This window comes from Monopterus albus, unplaced genomic scaffold, assembly GCF_001952655.1.
Source record: "Monopterus albus unplaced genomic scaffold, M_albus_1.0 scaffold395.1, whole genome shotgun sequence".
In the NCBI taxonomy this organism is placed as follows: domain Eukaryota; kingdom Metazoa; phylum Chordata; class Actinopteri; order Synbranchiformes; family Synbranchidae; genus Monopterus; species Monopterus albus.
Genome location: NW_018128275.1, coordinates 23444 through 43637, shown reverse-complemented (window position 1 = coordinate 43637; position 20194 = coordinate 23444). Strand labels below are relative to the sequence as shown.

General features: G+C 39.0%; 1 protein-coding gene across 1 annotated transcript in view; it reads left to right on the top strand.

The window, feature by feature from the left end:
* The window catches only part of LOC109951547 (ras-related protein Rab-26-like), a 90705-nt gene that overhangs the window by 49392 nt on the left and 21119 nt on the right, over positions 1 to 20194 (top strand). Inside the window, exons 5-6 of the mRNA XM_020586117.1 lie at positions 599 to 665; positions 14007 to 14059. Of these exons, the coding sequence (XP_020441773.1) occupies positions 599 to 665; positions 14007 to 14059 (120 nt within the window). The remainder of the gene's footprint in view (positions 1 to 598; positions 666 to 14006; positions 14060 to 20194) is intronic.

Sequence of the window (20194 nt, the reverse complement as noted above, 5' to 3'; positions counted from 1 at the left end):
AGTTTTTCCAGGATTTTTGAAAATTGTGACAACAGAGAAACCGGTCTATAATTTGTGAAGTTGTGCTTATCACCAGATTTATACAATGGAATAACCTTTGCTATTTTCATATTATTGGGGAACTGACCAAGTCGAAACGACATGTTAAAAATATGGGTTAATGGTTTGCATATCCCCTCAATTGCCCATTTAACAGTTGTCATAGTGATGCCATCACTATCATTAGATGTTTTGTTACCACATTTATTCACTATCTCTATAATTTCCTTTTCAACTATGGGCTTCAAGAACATAGAACTCATGTTCCTTTCAATTGTATTGTTATTTATAGTGACGGATGTATCATCTGTACAAATGCTTCTTGCTAAACTAGGACCAACATTCACAAAAAACCTATTAAACTTATCTACTACTTCCTCCAATCTATTAACCGGTGTATCATTATCCCTTAACCTCGGCATCAACTCCCTTCTTCTTTACAGCCAATATTGTTCAGGAGAGGTGTTTAGCAAATCAAAGTTCACAAAGGCATTCTCATTATGATGGTAACTGATGGTGGTAATAATGATGACAATGTCCTCTTGTTGTTGCTTTTTAGATTTGGGACACTGCTGGTCAGGAGCGTTTCCGGAGTGTCACACATGCTTACTACCGTGATGCTCATGGTAAGATTCCTCTGTGTTGATGACTGTGACTGACATCATTCCTTTTACTGTTTATTCTTTCCTGACAAAGCCAAACCATTCAGACTGACATTTCATTGCCTTTATTTTATTCAGATGTGTGATTGACATTGGCAGTGTCCCTGTTGGGATAGCAAAAATGGTCAGGTTACAGTTGATTTGATAGACTGTTGTGTGTGTGCGCACAGGCGTTTGCTGGAGGTTCGGTGATGTGCAGGTTCTCTTACGCGAGAGGCTAACAACTGGGTGGTGAAATGAGTCAGCCTCTCACACAGCTGGGGGGTGGGATGGCACCACTACGAGTTATTCCTGTGTGTGTGCACAGCAGTAGTATCTCAAACAACCCCACTGAGTACTGATAGCACCTCAGGCCAACCAACACATTTTCTGGAGCACACATCTTTTTAGCAGCACATGAAATAGCCTTGGATGGCTGGTTGTTGTCAGAGTGTATGTGTTTGTGATTGCATGTGTGTATAGTGAGAATTTGTACTGGTGTATAAATGTGTTCTTAATATGTGTAGATGTGTATGGAATTGTATGTGTGTTTGTTCATTCATTCACTGGCTACACATGTATGCTTTTTCTTTTTCTAATGAGTCACTAAATGTGTTTGTGTGTGGCTGGCCAGTTGTCAGTATAACAGTTTACCCTACTGGTCTTTAACAAGGCATCCAGGGAGCCTCGAACCAACTCGTCTGAGTTGTCCGTCTGCTACTGACATTTAAATAAAGCTCATTCAGCCTGACAGGCAGGTCAAGGGGAGAGGATGCAGCCAGAACACAGCTGTCATGAAAGCTGTCGATTCCTGTGAACGAATGGACGGTTTTTCATGAGTCAGGGTCTGAAATCTAACAGTCGGATGGTTAGAGGGCAAGTCCAAAGTCTTAAAAAAAAAAAAAAGGCAAAACAATCATAGTGACTCAACTTCAGATCTACACTCACCAGCCACTTAATTAGGTACACCCGTACAACTGTAGGCACTTTAATGCAACACTTCCTCCTTAACGTCTGTGTTTATGAAGCTTAGAATGTTTCCGTTTTTGGTGAAATTGTCATAAATAAACACATTTAATTATATGTTTATTATTGAGGTCATAGTTAAAGGTGGTGTTGTGCTGTACTACATTATATTCAGAGGTGTTCCTAATATTCCGACCCTCTCATGATTGTAGCTGGGGAGGACAAAATATAGAGACAGGTGTACCTAATAAAGTGGCCAGTGAGTGTATGATCCAGCATAATGTATCTATTGAACAACAGAAATTCATTTCAAAACTTTTATAAAGTGTTCATGCAACCATATAAGATCATCAAACGTGTTAGAACTAATAAATAGGCACACTTACATTATTTTCTTTCTGGTATTTCTTATTCTTTGTCCTCTCCACTTGAAAGATTAGTTTGGCACATGTTCTGCCCTTTGCTATTTCTTTCGGGCTGCCGTGTTCCGCTAAAGTTCTCTGCCTTGAAGCGGTTCTACTGGCATCTGCATTTCAGTGCTTCAGGTGCTAAATTGAAACATAAGTCTCAATGAAAATGTCATGGGAATGGCCTGCTGGTGTTTTTCACCAGCAATAAGAAACTTTCCAGGCTGCCAGTTATGTCATAGCTCAAGCTAAAATAGGTGACAACAAATGAGTCATAATCCATGATGTCTACTTCGTGGGCTGTTTCTTTGCCTGGCTTTCCTGCCAGTTTGAGATTCCTATTGGTAATTAGTAAAGCCGATGTACATTATTAATTTCTCAGATGTGTAAATGCGGTGACATCCCTGTAAAAAAATAAAATAAAATAAAAAGACCAAGTATGATCAGTCACATGATTGTATAGTTAAATACAAAGGTGAACATTAAATTTAGTTGTCCGTGTGTTTGTTGTAAATGTCCATCATGGTTTACGCTCCAACTTTTTGGTTCAACTCTAACCTTCTTAGCTAGCTGTGCAAGTACAGAGTTGTCTTGTAAAGTGAAGGGTTATTAGGTACAGCGATACTGTTCCTACACCCCTGTAATTATTTTAGTGAATTGAGTGGTATCATAAATGACAGAGATAATGATGAAAATACAGTACGACCCTAAACCACAGCATTCCTCTTCTTTTCCTCTTGCTGCTGGGCACCGGAACAGTACTCTACAGCCCTGCCAACAACTCTGTTAGGCTGTACTATGTCAGAGTATTGTTTGGAGTTAAATACTGACTTTAACATATGCTCACAATGGCAATGATACAGTAATATCCTGATGTTTTGCAAGTATGTTGTTTGTTGCATATTGTTTAATCATTACTGGATTAATTTAGTGTGTTAGAATCATAATATTTGCTAGACTGATGGGAATATCAGCAGGTACTGGACAATATTTGCCTGGATGGTCATGCCAGGTGAACTCTTGGGGTTACAGTATGAAGTAATTGCAGTTTAGTTCTCCTGATGGAGAACATGAAGGTTTGTATCAAATTTTGTAACATTCTAGTTGTCAAGACATTTTACTCAAAATCACAAATGTTACTAGAACTTGCCAGTCTATCGATTAGACATTGAGACATTTCATTTGAAAAGTGATATGACCTGTAGATAATGCCGTAAATGGAAAAACTAGGGTACTGACAGCCATAATCCTCTGGACACAAGGGACCTACGTTAATGTCTGCTATATCATTTTAGGGCAGTCCAGCCAATAACTGTTTAGATATTTAAGTCTGGACCAAAGTAGTAGACGGAGAGACTGGCATTCCCTTCCCTAGAGCCACATGGCTAACTTGGCTAAAACACTGCGCATTTAGCTTTGGATTGCAGCTGCTGCCTTTCTATATGACAATTCACTGGTTGTTGTAAGAGAGTCAAGCTTGTCTCATATTGTTACTTTGCCCCCTGGACAGCTATTGATGTTTGATGTTTGTTTTATTCAGCTTGGCCTTGACTGTCATTAAGCCCTTAATGAGAGAACCAGAAGATCCAGACAATCAGTTCAAATGAGCTGGTGGTTACAGTGAGCCCAACACAATCTGCCAGGCCCATCTGTTGTGGCTCCATGAAGGTCCAGCTCAGTCCAGAAACCAGCCAGGCTTTTTTTCTCTGTCTCACCCAGTGGCGCTGACAGTTTGTCATTTCCACAGCATGGAACGAAACCACAGGATGTTAAAAAGAGGAAAAGCAGGTCCAGTGGTAGACAAGTAACAAAAGAGGGTGGACAAGAAAGGGAGGGGGAGAGAAATAAAAATAGAGAGAGAATATTGACAGAGAAAGAAATCTGGTGTAAGCATGAGTGGTAGAGGGTGAAAGATGGAAGACTTGCAGTTAAGATTAATTAATTTATTAATAAAAGGTCCAGAGAAAGGAAGCCATCAGGGTGGAAAACAAATAGCTTTCACCACTCTCCAGGTTGGCTGAGGCCAGAAACAGTGTGGAGACAAAAAGCAACTGGCAATCATAAACTAAAGCAGAGAAAGAGAGCATGATGAATTACCGGGGTTGAGCAAAATCACTCCAGAACAATAGCAATGGCTTCAATAGAAGCTTGCCCTGTAAAGCAGTGGCACTATGCCTCAATAGAAGGCAGCACACTCAAGTGAATACATAGGAATTAAAGAGAAATGCCGTTCAAGGCTGTGTTAAGAGACTTCAGGTAATGGAAAAGAGTGAGTGTTTTATTCCAGTCCCTTCATGCACTTATTCCTCATGACAAATGATGTGAAGGCATATCTTTACTGAATGTAGAAGTGAAATTATGGAACTGAGGAATTACCATCCCCAGAAAACCACCATCACTGCCATTAACATTTTGTCACTGGTCACTTTGTAACATGGATGTCACATTTGCAAATGGACAGCTCAGCTTGAAATGGAACTCCTCCAGTGGCCTTTCCCATGAACTTATTAAACAAAAAGAGCCCACATGATGAATTTAATCGCACAGAATGACAGCATTAATAGATTTCATGTATGAAGTAATGACTGTATTACAGATGACTGCACCAAATGGTGCTATAGGATTGAAAGGGTTGTTCAGGCTGTATTGTTCATAATGAGGTGCTTTGGCTGCTTCATTTCCCTGTAATGACCTTCATTGCCTTCTCTTTGTTACATGTGTTCATTATTAATGCTGGTAGAGGTGGGGGGGGGAATGCTCCAGTGCATTCTTATTCCCAGGACATCAAATATTGATTTTTTTTTGTTTTGTTTAGGAAGATGTCGTGGCTTGGGTTTAAACACTCCTGTGGGAAATATGTTTGTTTGACCCACCCACCCTTCATACACTACGACCTCTAGCCCCAACTTGTGACTCTCATGTCTTACATACACAGAGATAACTCTTCCACCAGCTTTCAGAATTGGTGCCGTTGTTTGACAACTCACACAATATCTGTACTTCCCAACTCATCAACTTTTCGACATGGAATCAAAAATTACCTGGTTAAAAAAAAATCATTTTAATCAGTTTCTCAGCCATTTCTATTCTTCTCATAAAAACAAAGATGGCGACAGGAAATGAAGTTGTCACTCTGGCTTTGTGTGATAAACAAACCTATCTTAATGGATTTCTGTGACGATTTATTAAATTTAGAAGTCATAAAAATGGAAGAAGGAATAGTGTTTAATATTTTAATGTGTTAAAATAATCAGTCAATTTCAGAGGTTTTTAAATTTTGAGGCACATCTCCCCAGGGGTAAAAAAAAGTTGTAAGTTGTCCCAAATGCAAGAGGAGTCAAACATGCAGTGGAGAAGCCCATCAAGCAAAGGCACAGGAAAACAGCAGAGTTTTCAGTTTGGAGTACAAAGTGATAGAGCTGAGGCACATTTAAGGGTATCATGAAATTGGTTCTGTCTGTGTGCAGCATAGCAGCTAAAAGCAGCTTCACCCTGTTTGGTTTTCTACCAGCTGACTGCTTCCTAAGGATGTCAGAGCCCTGGTGGGGGAGATCAGAAATGTATTTTGGCCCCATACCACTGTGGGACATAAATTAGTAGCTTGTCTGGGCATGAGACCACTAATTCTTGCTATTAGTTTCAGATGATACTGTAAATGATGATTTAGTAATGGCTTTGATGCAGCTGCTGAAACTCAGACTTGAATCAACTGAGAAGCCAAGATTTCGAGGTTGAATTTTTGTCTTTATAACTCTGTAATCAAGCTGGGCAGTTACCTCATTATTTTCTTCTTGCCTAATACTGTGATTTTAATCATCTTTTTTTTTAATGAAATAAATTAAATTGCATTTAGCCATTTTCTTGCTCAAGCACTGATCAAGATACTCTACAGGAGTCACTCTGTGATAGAGCCAAGTAAATCTAATGAATATCATCTGCATAGTTGTGATAAGCAATGCTATTGTCATGAGAAGAAGCATATTTAGGCTGAAAAACAGCAGCCCAAGAATCAAACCCTGAGGGACTTCGCATGTCATGGTGATTCGCTCAGCTGAGAATGGTACCTGATAATTCCATCCCATCCATTCCAGTCTGTCAAGTGTGGTCTACAGCATCAGAGTCTGAGTCTAAGATCAAGCAGCACCAAAACGTTTGTTTTACCTAAAACAGTTTTTATCTTATGTAACCCCTTAATTGGTACGGTCTTAGTGCTAATGTTGTCTGAAAGCAGGCTGAAACTGGGCCAAAATGCCTTTTATATTTCAGAAGTTAAGCTGATTCAAAGCAGCTTTCTCAGTAAATGTTCAAATAAAGAGAATATTAGAGACTGGCCTTTTAATATTGAAGGGGATTATCAACTGCAGTCTTTTTGTTTTTTGTTTGTTTGAAAAATTCCTAACAGGATTGAATGATTAACAACTTTCACCACAAACAACTTTAAGCATTTCTGGGAAAAACTGGCTGACAGGATGTAGAAACATCAAATGGATGAGCTAAGGTGTTTTACATCCTCTAGAAATTTAACACCAACTTTTTCTCCACCTTTTTGCCTTAGGTTTTCTGACTTGTGACAGCCGGTGTGTTTCTGTGTGTTGTTTTTTTGCTTGCTAGACTTGGTTTTTATCTTTTGGGTGCAGGGGTGTCAATAAATTCTAGAGTATAGACTGAATTATTTGAGAGAAACTGAAAACAGCAGAGCAACAAAAACTGATCTGGGTTTGGGGAATAGGAGAATTAGGATTTAGCTAATCCCAAGTTTTCCAGCCACTGTAGATCAGCAATAGCAACACAGGAAGAAAGTCTATGCTGTTTGTTGTCCATGCTTGGGTAGTATTTGCAGATAATAGACATGTGGTACACTTATATGTTTAATACATTATTCAATTTATTAAACATTAATCTACAGGTATTCAGAAGCTATTGTCCATATTTTTTAGCAGGACAAAACGGGGATTAGGCAAAGGAATGTAAAGCAGAGAGCAAGCAGCAAAGCATCTGCACTGTAAGAAAACTGGAAGGAAGCACTTAAAATGATAATAAAATAACTTTTTTTTGTCAGTTTTAGTTTCAACAGGTTTTGACTCTGTCAAAATGGCACCAACGTGGCTCAAAATAACCATAAGGACAGAAAGGAAACAGGAACATGGAAGAAGTGACAAATGACAACTTTAGGACCCACAGAGGTTACATCTGTTTCTTATTAAATCATTCTCATTACCTCATTATGCTGCCACTGTGCTCGGCCTCATCCCATCCTCTCTGAATCATTTTTTATTCCCTCTATTCTGTCTTTCTGAGTCACTACTTTCATCACTAATGAGCGACTGTGGCCTCGATTGGCAGGAGCTTGTGGGAGCGAAATATAACCCAGGGAAAACTAGAGAGAGTGGACAGCAGCGGTGGGAATAGTAATCATGAGATGAGTGGAGAATATATGGAAAGGAAAGGTGGAAGGAAATGGATGGAGAAAAAAAGAATATGGATGATGGATGAAAAAGAGGGATGCAGCAGTTGGAAACAAAATGTTGAAGGTATTGCTTCACTTCAGGGAACGCTGTGAGGTGTGTGAACCATTATCAAGTGAAGTCTCTTTTTCTTACACACACATACACACACACACCTTAATAGTTTCTTGCCTATTAAAACAGATGTGCAAGGTCACAGTCAAAGGCATTTTTCAGACTTTATTCTTCTGTGTGAAGTGAATTCAGACCTTAGGTGTGTGTGTGTGTGTGTGTGTGTGTGTGTGTGTGCAAATGTATCTGCCTACTCATTCTTTATTGTCCACTAAACTTATTGTCTGTACCCTATACTGTGAAAGGTTGACCTACTCTATACTTGTCAAATATTGATCCAGCTATTATATTCTACATTATTTATGTCATTTGTTTTTAACATTTATCTGAAAAAACTATTTTCAAATATTAATGCATTCAGCTGGTGCTACACTTGGGGGATTCACTAATCGCTTGGTGTAGTGATTGATCCTTTCTTTAATTGATCCTGTAAAAAAAGAGTCCCATGGGCCATGCTTAGCTAGCAGAGGGAGAAATGACCGCGGCAGCTGGAACTGTCCGTGGAATAATGAAGGTGATGGAAGGAGGGGACGGCGGTAGCAATTTCACATGCTTGCTCTCATTTTGTCGCACAATGACATTAGTGTCAGGACAGCAACTTGCCTGAAAGAATAAAGTGAAACTGATCAGTCAGATATCTCACGCACACACTCGTACATAGATTCTTCTTAGCAGATGCCTGAAATGGTGAAATAATCATAGGTGCTTTTAATATTCAGAACTATAACAGACTAGGAGAGTGACAGTTGGTAATTAGCTTCCATTTGCAAGGTTATGAAAATATTCTGGTGCTCTTAGTGTGCATGTAGACCGTTAAAAGTCTCTTCTGCAACCTTATTTTAAACTTGATTATTGTTATAATTGTGAAATCCTTGCCTGTAGTGACAGAAGAGGCACTTGCATGCTTTGTGGTAATTTTTGACACACTGTTAGGTGGTATGACAGTGCATCATCTTTTATTAGTCCTTCTTTTTATATAAAATGTTAATCTGTAAAGATTTTGTAGTAACTATAGATGCCACACAAATGGAGTTGAGTAAAAGCCGTTTCCCCTGAAATATAGTGGTAGTAGAGCAACCAGTCAAACTGTGAATTTATTGCAGTTGTCACATCTTTTGCCAGTGGTCCTAAAAGATGCTGGGTCAGCCATGCTATACTGTATGTATAAGGGTAATTTGGCTGTTGCAATGATTTTACACTGTTGTGTTTGCTTTATACTGTGTTTATACAATACTGTGGTGTTTCCATGATTCCTAAGTCAAGTACATGTGAGATTTTTAAGATTATTATTGTGTAAAACCTTAAATTCAACAGTCACGAAACCCCTCATTGTTATTGCAGGCTTATTTCTATTTGCATTTGTATGCATACATCAACATGCATTGCTTGTTTACGTGGATTATTTTCAGGGGAAAGAGGGCAGCCAGAGCCAGTCACTGATTATTAACACATTATCTGAGAGATGATGGATGGCTGTGCTCTTGATAGGTTTCAATCTATCAAATAAATCTCTTCCTGCTCAGGGTTTCCTGCAGGAACTTTGACAGTCACAAAAACAAATATTTTAAAAGTCTTTGTGACATTGTTGTGCTGGGTGTTTTCGCATGGGTTGTGTATTTAAATGGCATTTATATTGTTCTGTTTCTGAAAAAGAAATGATATATTAAAACCCAATTCATTAATTTTAATGGAAATATTCCATATCAAACAAAAAAAGTATAATTCTGTAATTGCTGTCATGTTTAAACCATCCACTTGAGGACAACAGAAATACCATTGACATATTCTTTTTTAGGTTTATATGGCAAACTTCTTAACAAGCAGCCATTTATTTACATGCCAGCATTTGTGTTTCTGGCCATTTGATGATCATAAATGAATAATAATAATAATTCAATAAGTAGTCAATGAGCTCTGCTTTGGGTCTCTACCAGTTTCAGAGGGAAATATTTGGCTGTGTAGCTGCTATACGCTTTATATTTACCAGCTAGTCTCTGACTGTTTCTGTCAGCTGTTTGTCGCTAAGCAGGTAGTGTACAGTGGATTTTTGTGGAACAGACACCTAAACAATGAGAAGACAGCTGAGTGGAGCTACAGGTTCAACTCATTTATCAGACTGAGTAAAGTCAGCAATAGAGTTAATATTTATATTGAGCCCAAATGATACCAGATCTAAGGTTATAAATTGGCTCACTGACATAGTTTAGATACAATAGTTTAGATTCAATAAAGTTACTTTACCTATGTTCTTTTCTGGCCTCTAGAAAGTCTAGTGAGACACACACTAAGCCTCTCCTTATCCTTCTCTGCCCCCTCCCATCACGTCCTTTCTGCTAAAGCTACGGTGTGAACTACAGATGCCTGGCTGTAATAAACTGTCTAAAATGCAGCCTCCAGTCTGAAGCTAGCGTTAGCTGAGCAACAATTAAATTATATTGTCATTTGTTATTATTAATAATATAATTGACTATATCATATACTTAATTCTAGTCACTTTTTAATGAGTGCAGTTTTAATATGCTATGCACTTAGATAAAAGGCGAGTGTTCACATTTCTTAAGACAGCAGGGCCCTCACCATTTGTTCACAGAGTACCAACAAATTTAGGTAAGAAAATATCGATAAATCCCAGATTTGTGCATCAATTGTTCATCTGCACATTTTAAGCTTATGAACAATCTCTTGGCACTGTCTGTTGATGCATTTTTAACTTGGCCAATGTATTTTTTTGGCAGCTACGCTAGCTTACCTTGTTGTGCTGTGATTATGTACATGGTGCATGCGCTCTCAGTGCACACAAGCCAAAGTATATCCAACCAGGCTACGTGGTGCAGTGAATGTGTGGGCTCTCGAGGCCTGTTGTTGATTGATTTTGTAAAGTGAGTGACAAACTCGATAATGCCAGCTGGCACGTTGTTAAAACAACAATTAAGGTATTTACAGTAGATGATATATATTGTATCGCACACCTCTAGTATGCAGTGTTTGTGGATGATGCCCAATTTGTTAATTCTTAGTTAATGCACCTTTAAACAACCATTTGCTTTGATATCCACCCTATTATCAAGGCGCATATTAAAATCATCAACTAAAGTAGAGCTATCATATTTGTGTAAATACATGACAGAAGGTCAGAAAAGGTTGGTGTTTCTGGGCTCTGTAGACTGTTGCTGCTAAAAGTGCTAGGATTTCCAATAAAGTCCACCTGTCCTTCCCCCTCTAAATGAATGTGAAAAAACATAATTTGCAGCACAGGCATTCTTCAGTGCTGCTGGTGCATTCACACCCAGCCGGGTTTCTGTGAGATCCATACAGTCCATCTCATGGTCTCATGAAGGCGATTTATGCAGAAGATTTGAACAAAAGAACTAAACAGAGTGCTTATTGATGTATACCACCAACTTCTTTATTTTTCTCTTCTTTTGTCCTTTAGCCCAACTTCTTCCATCTTTCAAAGTTATTTCTGTCTTGTCCCTACTGTTTTGCAACCACAATGTAACTGTTTCTGACAAAAACACTCTGTGTCTCTACTGCTGTGAGTTCTCTCAAACTCCCTTTGTCCCGTGCTCTTGGCACAATGTAATTGGATTATGGGAAAGTGAAGGAAAGCAACTCCTCATGGTTCACTTTGGTCTTTTGGCGGCTGATAAACACAGGAGCCATGCTAGAGGAAATTACCTCATGGGGTGCATCATCTCTTCCTTCTTCTGTTTTTCTTTACGCCTCATTTTTCCCCTCTCCCTCTTTGTGTTTTCTCAGTTTGACAGAGACAGAAAGCGCTAACAGTGATTACAACTCATTAAACACCCTTCATGGGCATGTCTGGGCTGCATAAACAAATAGAGGACTTAATCCAAAATAGATGAAAATGCAGGCATGGCTGTGGATGGAGGTGGATGGAGAGGGAAAGTGAAGAGGAGGGACATGTAGAGGATGAAATGATGATGGAGGGGTAAGTAAAGGAAGAGATGGCTGGAGGGATCAGATGCAGTAGTGGGAGGAGGTAATTAGGCTAATTCTTCCAAGTGAAGGTTGGTTCAGCTGAGAAGATAAATGAGCAATTGCCCTTGTAGGTGTAATGAGTTTTTCTTGTCATACAGAGCTTTATACTACATACTCCCCAATTTGTGCTAAAAAAATACCAGAGGAGATATTATCCTGTATGTCACTATGGTGCAGTTAAATTTAATTAGAATTCACATTTGTAGTTATGTTGCCAAGTGTAATTCTAATGTTGTGGTAAATGGCAGAACTCAGCACTATGCTCAACTCACAAAGAAAACATTTTAGTGTGAGGCAAGAAATGTTGGGATGGACGATAAATTATAAAGTTTGTGTGACAGCTCCTAATATGTCTTCTCCTGGAACAGAATGACTCACGCTCCAACTGATGTTTTTGGCTCTTTTAATCTTCGTAAACGTAAACACCGTGAACACCGTGAAAGACTGAAAAATACAAAGTAAACCATATCTTACATTCCAATCGTCTGGTTACAATCACGTACCATATTAATAGCATCGTCGGCATGAAAATTACGTTTTCATTGTTTACTGAGACTTAAAGCAAATACGTGCAACAACCCATAACCATACCGTATGCGCCTTCTGATATGAAATTAGGAGTTGTCACCGCTGATGAATATTTACAGACTTTCTCTCTAGATGTGTGTAACTGAACTGAAGATACTCGCCCGCCTGACTACTTCCTGGGTTATAAGAACTTCTTCCTGTATTATAAGTTAGAGCCTAGCTGTATATCAACTCAATATTTTTGGACAAAGAACATCAACAAAAAAAAATATTTGTACAGTTTGTCTTTGACTTTCAAAGATCAATCTACAAAAGATGAGTTGCCAATGTTCACGCATTGATGGTATTAAAGAAAAATGGGTTTGTTGTGACAGAATAAAATGTTAAGCCAAACCATCCAGCAGGCTGCATAGTCACCTAACATGGTTATTAAACTGTTTCAGTTTGTAAATGTGGTTCTGAATCTGCATCACAATACTGATTGGCAGTCATGGGACACATATTTCTTATAGTAACATATGAGCAGGTCTTGGGTCTAACTAACAACACGACCATGAACCTAAAAGTCATTGTTTGTCAATGTGTTTCTGAACAGTTACAAATGAGCCTTACAGCAATGATTCATTTGAGGAATTTCTGATCTGATATCTCTGTGGTTAAGGTTTGGTTCGGTTTATGACCACTTTATGTAGGAAACTGCTAACAGTGCCATTATTTTTTCTTGCTACTGTATTTGCTTGAGGTTAGCAAATAAAGACATTAGCTGCTACTAGCATAACACACCCAAATCTCCAGTCAGCCCATTTCATACTGTTTTGGTTTACAGTCTCCTTTGTTCTTATGTAGCTACTGAGCTTGATTTTTGTAGAGCATCATGGCATATGGGACTAACATCACAGGCCTAACATCATGGCATATGGGACTAACATCACATATGGGACTAACATCACAGGCCTAGAACTACAGCATTTGTCATATGTCCTATACTGTGTAGTGTTATAGAAAATCTGATGTGATTTTACTTTAATTTGTAGGCCACCTTGAGGCTTTATGTAAGAACAAACAGCTACCCAAGAGAATAACACCTCTTCATCATTGCTAATAAATAACTGTCAGATCAAAAGCTAATCATGAAATGAAAGATAGTCTGGAAAGAAATGGATTCACACTGCTTTGCTACACATGGAAGCCATGGGAATGATAAATGAAAGGATTTGGGCTTTTTTCTAATGTCTAGCTGGAATAAACCATATGATGCTATAAAATAGTACTGAAATAAAAATATTAGAGGAAGCCTATGTCCTTATATCATCACAGGCTGATTTCTTATTATAATAGCACCATAAAATCTGTAGATGCTGGACCCACACAGGGTGTGTTTACAGAGTCGTTCACTACATTTGATTAGCTGATCAATCATGTAGACCTCTTGGACTATGCCCCTGCTCCATGTCACATTGCGCCAGGCCACGAATCATGACAACCTTGAATCTTGATGACTTCACATTTTCCATTTTCCATTTTGCTCTTTGTGCGTGATGTTCTTCTGACTCTTTATCAAGCCTTGTGTGATTCTCAGAGTCTTCTGCCTTTTTCTGAAAAGCCAGATCTGTTGCTCACATGTGGCAGTGATTTAGTAACTCACTGGCTGCAAGGACATTACCACTGCAGCAACTTTGCGACAGCAGGGAAATTAGTGAACACCTACAGTGCCTGAATGGGAATGCATGTTAGATGATGCAGAATATTTCCCCTGAACATTCTATCATGTTAATCACCTACTGGCTCTCTGAATCAGATTTCTGAATGTGGGTTCAAATGTCTGCTTGTTTTCTCTCTCTCCTCAGCTCTCCTCCTTTTGTATGACGTCACTAACAAAGCATCCTTCGACAATATCCGGGTAAGGACAAGCACACTCTAGTACTTGTCTGTCTTTTTCTGTTTCTTCACTTTATGATACAACTCACTGCTCTTCATTTTTGTCCTGTGCAAATGCCCATGAACTGGCTTCTGGAGGAATTACTGAATGGTGATTAAAGTATACAGCACCTCCGAGTTCAAGTGTCTTGGTGTCTTGTCCACCAGTAAGGGTAACAAGGAGTGTGAGCCCTCACCAGTTTTTATAAGCTTTTGGTGGTGGTTGAAATATTGTGGACAAGATGGGTTTCCTCCACAGGGTGACTGGGCTCACTCTCGGAGCTTAGACATCCCGAGGAACCTCGGAGCAGAGTCACTGGTCCTTCATATTCAAAGCCATCTGAGGTGTATTGGGTATGTGATAAGGCTGCCTGCTGGGTGGACCCAGAAGATGCTGGAGAGATTCTATAGAGTTCCTCTAGAAAGTAGTCAGACCTCTTCTTTTGGCACACTTTGTGTTGTAGATTGAATTTAAATTGATATGCTTCAATAAACCATGATGACAAAGTAAAAACATGGCTTTAAAAATTGAACTTTCATTTACAAAAGTATTCAGACCCTTAATGCAGCTCTCTGTCAAAAACCCTAGTGGCAGTAGTTATAGCCTCAGTCTTTCTGGGTAAGTCTCTACAAGCTTTGCACACCTGGATTTGGGTGGTTTATCTTGTTCTTCCTGGCAGATCCTCTCAAACCCCATCAGATTGGATGAGAAGAGTCTGTGAACTGCTGTCTTCAGGTCTCTGCACTCTGGAGCGGGTTTTCTTCAAGGACCTCTCTGTATGTGTCTGCATTCATCCTCCCCTCATGTCCCTTCAGACTAAAGACTCTTTTTATTCCAAAGGCAAGTTTTCACTTTGTCATTATAGGTTATTGAGTGTAGATTCATGGGTAAAAATGGCAGTCTCATGAATATAAATTACATCTGCAACTCAGTGCAAAAAGTGAAGGAGGGGTCTGAGTACTTCCTGTAGCCACTGTATTTCATGTGGCAGGGGAATGCTTCAGGGCCTCCTAGGAGGAGCTGGAAGATGTTTCTGGAGAGGGGTCATCTAGACTAGCCTGCTTCTAACCTGACCCAGCCCCAGATAAGAAGAGGAAAATGAAATAAATTGGCTATTTTATGTATTAGCATCATAATTTCACTCCATATGTCAGCCAGATATTCCCTGTCTGTTTGGTTATGAATCTTGAATGCTGCTGATTCCATAAGAAGAATAAATTCATGGCATGCTTTCAATTCATGATACTACATGATGGGATAGGTCACACATTCACCCTTTACCATTTAGAGGAAGGTAGTGAATTCTGTTACCTCTTTGGGGCTTGTGTTTGTAGGTTAATATAATATTTCGGATGCTTTAATTTCCGTTTTTTGTATGAATGCTCATCTTAGACTTACACAGGTGAGTGTAAAATCCTTAATGTTGCTAAATGCTTTGCTCTGACATAAACAAAGTGGAATTTGGGTTATACTTGTTTTTGAAAAGTCTCCTCTTACAAAAAAATTGCCAATGGATGCAAAAGTTCTCAAAGTGACCTGCATAGGTTGGCTCATAAGTGCAGCCGGAGCCAGATGATGAATGATGAGGACAGTGAGAGAGGATGACCACAGTGGCAACAAATGAAAGGAGAGCTGAAACTGAAAAACAGGGGTGTGGGGGTATGTTAGAGGTCTCCTCCCCCTAAACAGACCCAATTTTCTGTAGCTGTGGTGTCTCATCTGAACTCAGCTCCCACATGATTTTCCAGTGATCTGCTCTATTTGGTGCCACTCATCCTCTTTAGGTGCATTGCTCTGCTTTGATTAAGGCAGAGCACAGTGCAGAGCAGAACATGGCCATTTATAAAGGCACGTGTCTCACACATCAAGGAGAGGAATGGCTCCATAGCCATCTGGCAGGCCTGATGCATTTATATCTGATGTTTGTGTGCATGTAGGCTTGTTAGTGTGTGTCCACAGGTATGACAGTGTGGGGTTCCTGTATGCGCAGCTGTGTGTGAACGTGTGAAAGTGGCTTCATTAATGGAGGAGAGAGAACAGTCTGCAGAGCAACAAGCAGAGCCTAGCTTCTGTTCAAACAGCTGGGGACCATCATTTTACTTTTATGATTTTTTAAATGTTTTAACTATTAAATTTGCATGTTTTAAAATGCATGTGTACTGGGGTAGAGAGTGATTTTAATGGTAGCCTTCAAATCAGTCATTCGCTGATCTGCATTCCCACATTTCAGGTCGTTTCACAACAGGACCTTTTTTTAAAAAAAATTATATTTGTTCTAAAAAGCCAGAAAGGTGCAAGCAAATGATATTTCCATGAGAAAGCAGCAGGATTTTTCAGTCAGCTCAGTGGGAGGACTGACCTGTGACATAACACAGACACCCAAAAGGAGTAAAACCTTGTAAGATTTTTGTGACTATGCATTTCTGGAGACTCACACACATCAGACCCTACAATAGAAAGTGGTAATGATGCAAAAATAGACTGACAGAGTTCTCATGATTAGCAGAGCGAGAAACTCCTCGGACTTGCTGAAGCTGAATGGTACTCCACTGGTATAGGTACTCTTGGCACAATCAAAGAACAGGACGCTAATTTGAAAACAGAGCTTTTGTTAAAACTAGAAATGGGAGCTGAGCCTCAGTATGAGAGGTGGTGTATAGACAGGACCATGTACTGTACCTGTAGCACTCATAATTGGACATGCATGGTTTACAGATTTTTTTTTTTTCTCAGTTTCATATTATAATGTTGTCCAGTTTCCTGTGTGTTACTTCACATTGAGAATGTTGTGATTTAGGCTTAGTTTTCTCTAAATTATACAGAGCCACACAAAACCATCACCTTCTCTAACGCCCTTTGATCATGTTGTGTTTTTGTCATATATACAGGAGTAGTTTTTTTATGTTCTGTACATGAAGCATCACCTCTGCTCCCTTTATAGATTTCTTTATATACCAAGGGGTTTGCCGGTTAGCATTTAAAGGTAGTGTTGATGATCCTGGAAAAACCAGCAAGTGGAAGCTTGATTTTGAAAGAAGACAACTGACGAAATCCCACCCTTTCATTCTGACTTCCCTCCAAAGCCGCTGTTAGGTATTTTTAGTCAGATAGAAATTGGATAGATACTTTATGTATTAGAAATGTTTAGTGGAGATAGGATGTCTAGTTAGACTGTTAAATGCTTAGTCATGCTTATGAGTTTCTACAGGGTACATCTGGTCAAGGATAACTAGAGAGAAATGTTGATGACTGTCAGCAGACAGGGTGTTTAATATTATTATTATGACGTGTATAACTGTAGCCTTAGCCATAATATGTTCTTATGTTTAAGTCACGACATGTTACTAGAGGTCGTGAGAATGTTTTTAGCTACACACCACTTAATCAACAGACACACACATTGATTTGCTTCATGTTTTGACTACTGCTATGACCAGCTGCAAAGCTGGTAACAGAGACGTCTCGGTTGACGTTCCTGTGTAGTATGGGGCTAGCCCAACCGAGGGGATATAATGTATAGGCCTGGTGGGTTCAGGGTCTTTCATCTTACATCTGCCTGCGTGCAGTTTGGAGGTGCAAGATACCTGAGCGTGTAATGTTAATTTTACCTGTGATCCTTTGAATAAATCAGCACTGTTTTGAAAGTGGCACCAAAGAAGAAGTCAGGGAATCACCATGTTCATCTGGATGAATGTCCACATGGCATCTGGCCAATGGTTGCCAAGATTCTCACTAAAAATCAAAAATGACCACTGGTGGTGGAGCAGGTGTTTAAATAGATTATTGGGTGTTTCAGTTTATGTAGTTTTTATACTCCACAGCATTTCAAAGTGAACTAAACTTCTTACTCTAGGACATGTGTTTCACATCTAATCAATGGCTACTTTTTAGATTGAGACATTACATGTAAAACATAATAATTTTGTAATGTATGGTGCATTTATTTAGAATGTAAGAATAGACTGACCTTCTGGGGAGTACATTTATTCACGTTGGTACAGAGAGTTACAGGAGAATGCAGCTCATATGCCTGTATGGTTAATATGACGCTACATTCAGTAGCCAGTTAGTTTAGCTTAGCACAAAGACTGGAAACAAGAAGAAACAGCTAACAAACTCTGCCTGACATCACCTCTAAAGCTCACTAACTAACATAATTTGTTAGTTTAAAACCGAAGTATAAAATTTCCAGTAGGCCCTATTTGGTTTCAGTTTCCAGTCTATTAGCTAAACTAAGCTAACAAGCTGCTTGCTGTTGCTGAACATTTACTGTACTGGCATGAGAGTGGTATCAAGTCAGCAGCAAAGAAACTTAGTATAACAGCCAAAAAGAAATGCACTTAACTAGCTATACAAGTAGAAATTTAAATTTAAAAATCGCTCATTGCTGGATATAGCACCGTCCCAAAATACTTTTATACCTTCATACTTTAATAAATATTTCTTCCAATACATATGTACTTTTAATTAAGTAAAATGTTAATGCAGTACCCATAGAATATATTTAAGCTGGTAGCAGTACTTTTAATGGTGTAAAAGATGAATAGCTGCTGCTTATGTGCCACTTTTATGTTCTTCAATCAACATGCACATTACAGTAAATACACACAAAGTGGAATGCTATTGTTGTTGAAATAGCAAAATGGACATGTAGCTGCTGATGAGTAATTTGAGGTCTGACCCAGATGAATGCGTGCGTAAGGCAGAATTTTGAACATATCCACAGGCATCCAAGGTTACAGCAGTACACCGTTTCAGCACACACTGCTGTGAATCCATTATGGCGAATGACGGAGAGCATTCGGATGAAAAAGAGATTGAAACACAGTGCCCAGCACTTTCCGTCTCGTTGTCCATTCTGTCTCCTATGTTTTTCTTTGCTCTTTCACGCCTCTTTTCAATCTCCATAGCATCTGTAACCATGAACACGGCCACTGCTGTTTTTAATCTGTCCCTCTTTTCTGCCTCATTTTACCTTCACTTATACCTCCTGTTTTCTCAGTGTGGGGTTTTGTACATTGTATTTTGTTGTTTGTTTGTTTTGTAACACCAGTACAGTATTATAGAATTTGGAATCTGATGAATACAATCAATATTCACATTTCCCTCTTGTGCAAATACAATAGCAATTTAACAAGTCTGTCTTAAGACTGCATAGGTGATTGCCATATTTACATAAAGCTACAAGGGCAATCTAACTAGGTCTGATGGAGTAACATTGCTGTAAAACTTATGTCACAGTTGAATGGTGTCAGATTAACATAAAAGCCACAGCATCACAAGAGTGCACGTCTTGTACTGCTTTGTAAGAGCACTTTAACTTTAATAAATGCATCACTGAAGCATCGTTCTACTGCAACCTGTGGTCTTCGGCCTGATATTTTTGGAAAGTAGACAGCTTTGCTTGAATGCGAGTTAACTGGAATTTCACAAGAGTCTTGACTTAATGTCTCGTTATTCTGTGCTTGTGACTTTATAAAGTAGGCAGCTGAATTCGCTAATAAATGATGGAGTTCTCAGTTTGCTCTAATTACAATACATCCTGTTCAGTTTGCAACTATGCTCACAATAGAGGAGTACGACAGATCATGCTGAATGCTAGGACAAGTTGCCATTTCGGGAGGGAGGCACTGTATTTGCTTGCATACATTTGTGTTTTGTTTGGCTAAAAAGTTGCTTAAATTGTTTAAATCTCACTCCACTGACTGCGATAATTCAGAATAGGTAAACTTAGGTGACTGTAGCTAGCTCATAGTGGATGTAGCTAGCTCATCCCATCGATGAGAGCATCAGATAGAAAAATGACACTGTACCCTGAACTCAGGTCTTCATGCTCCGTTTCAAGTGATAGTATTATGCTGTCCTGTCATAATAAATAACAAACACTTATCACATGTGCTGTACCTATAAAGCAGCATACTGTAAAGATGTCAAGACTATGCTATAAACACGTACAGATAAATAATCATGGGTACACACACAGGCACAAATTATGGACACACATCTCATAAACCTTCATTGTTGTTGCAAGTAGTAAAACATAATTCCTTGTATGATTGAAGGACAAGCTGGTAATAATTTTGGGCTTTATTGGATGTCATGCCGACCAGTTCGTGA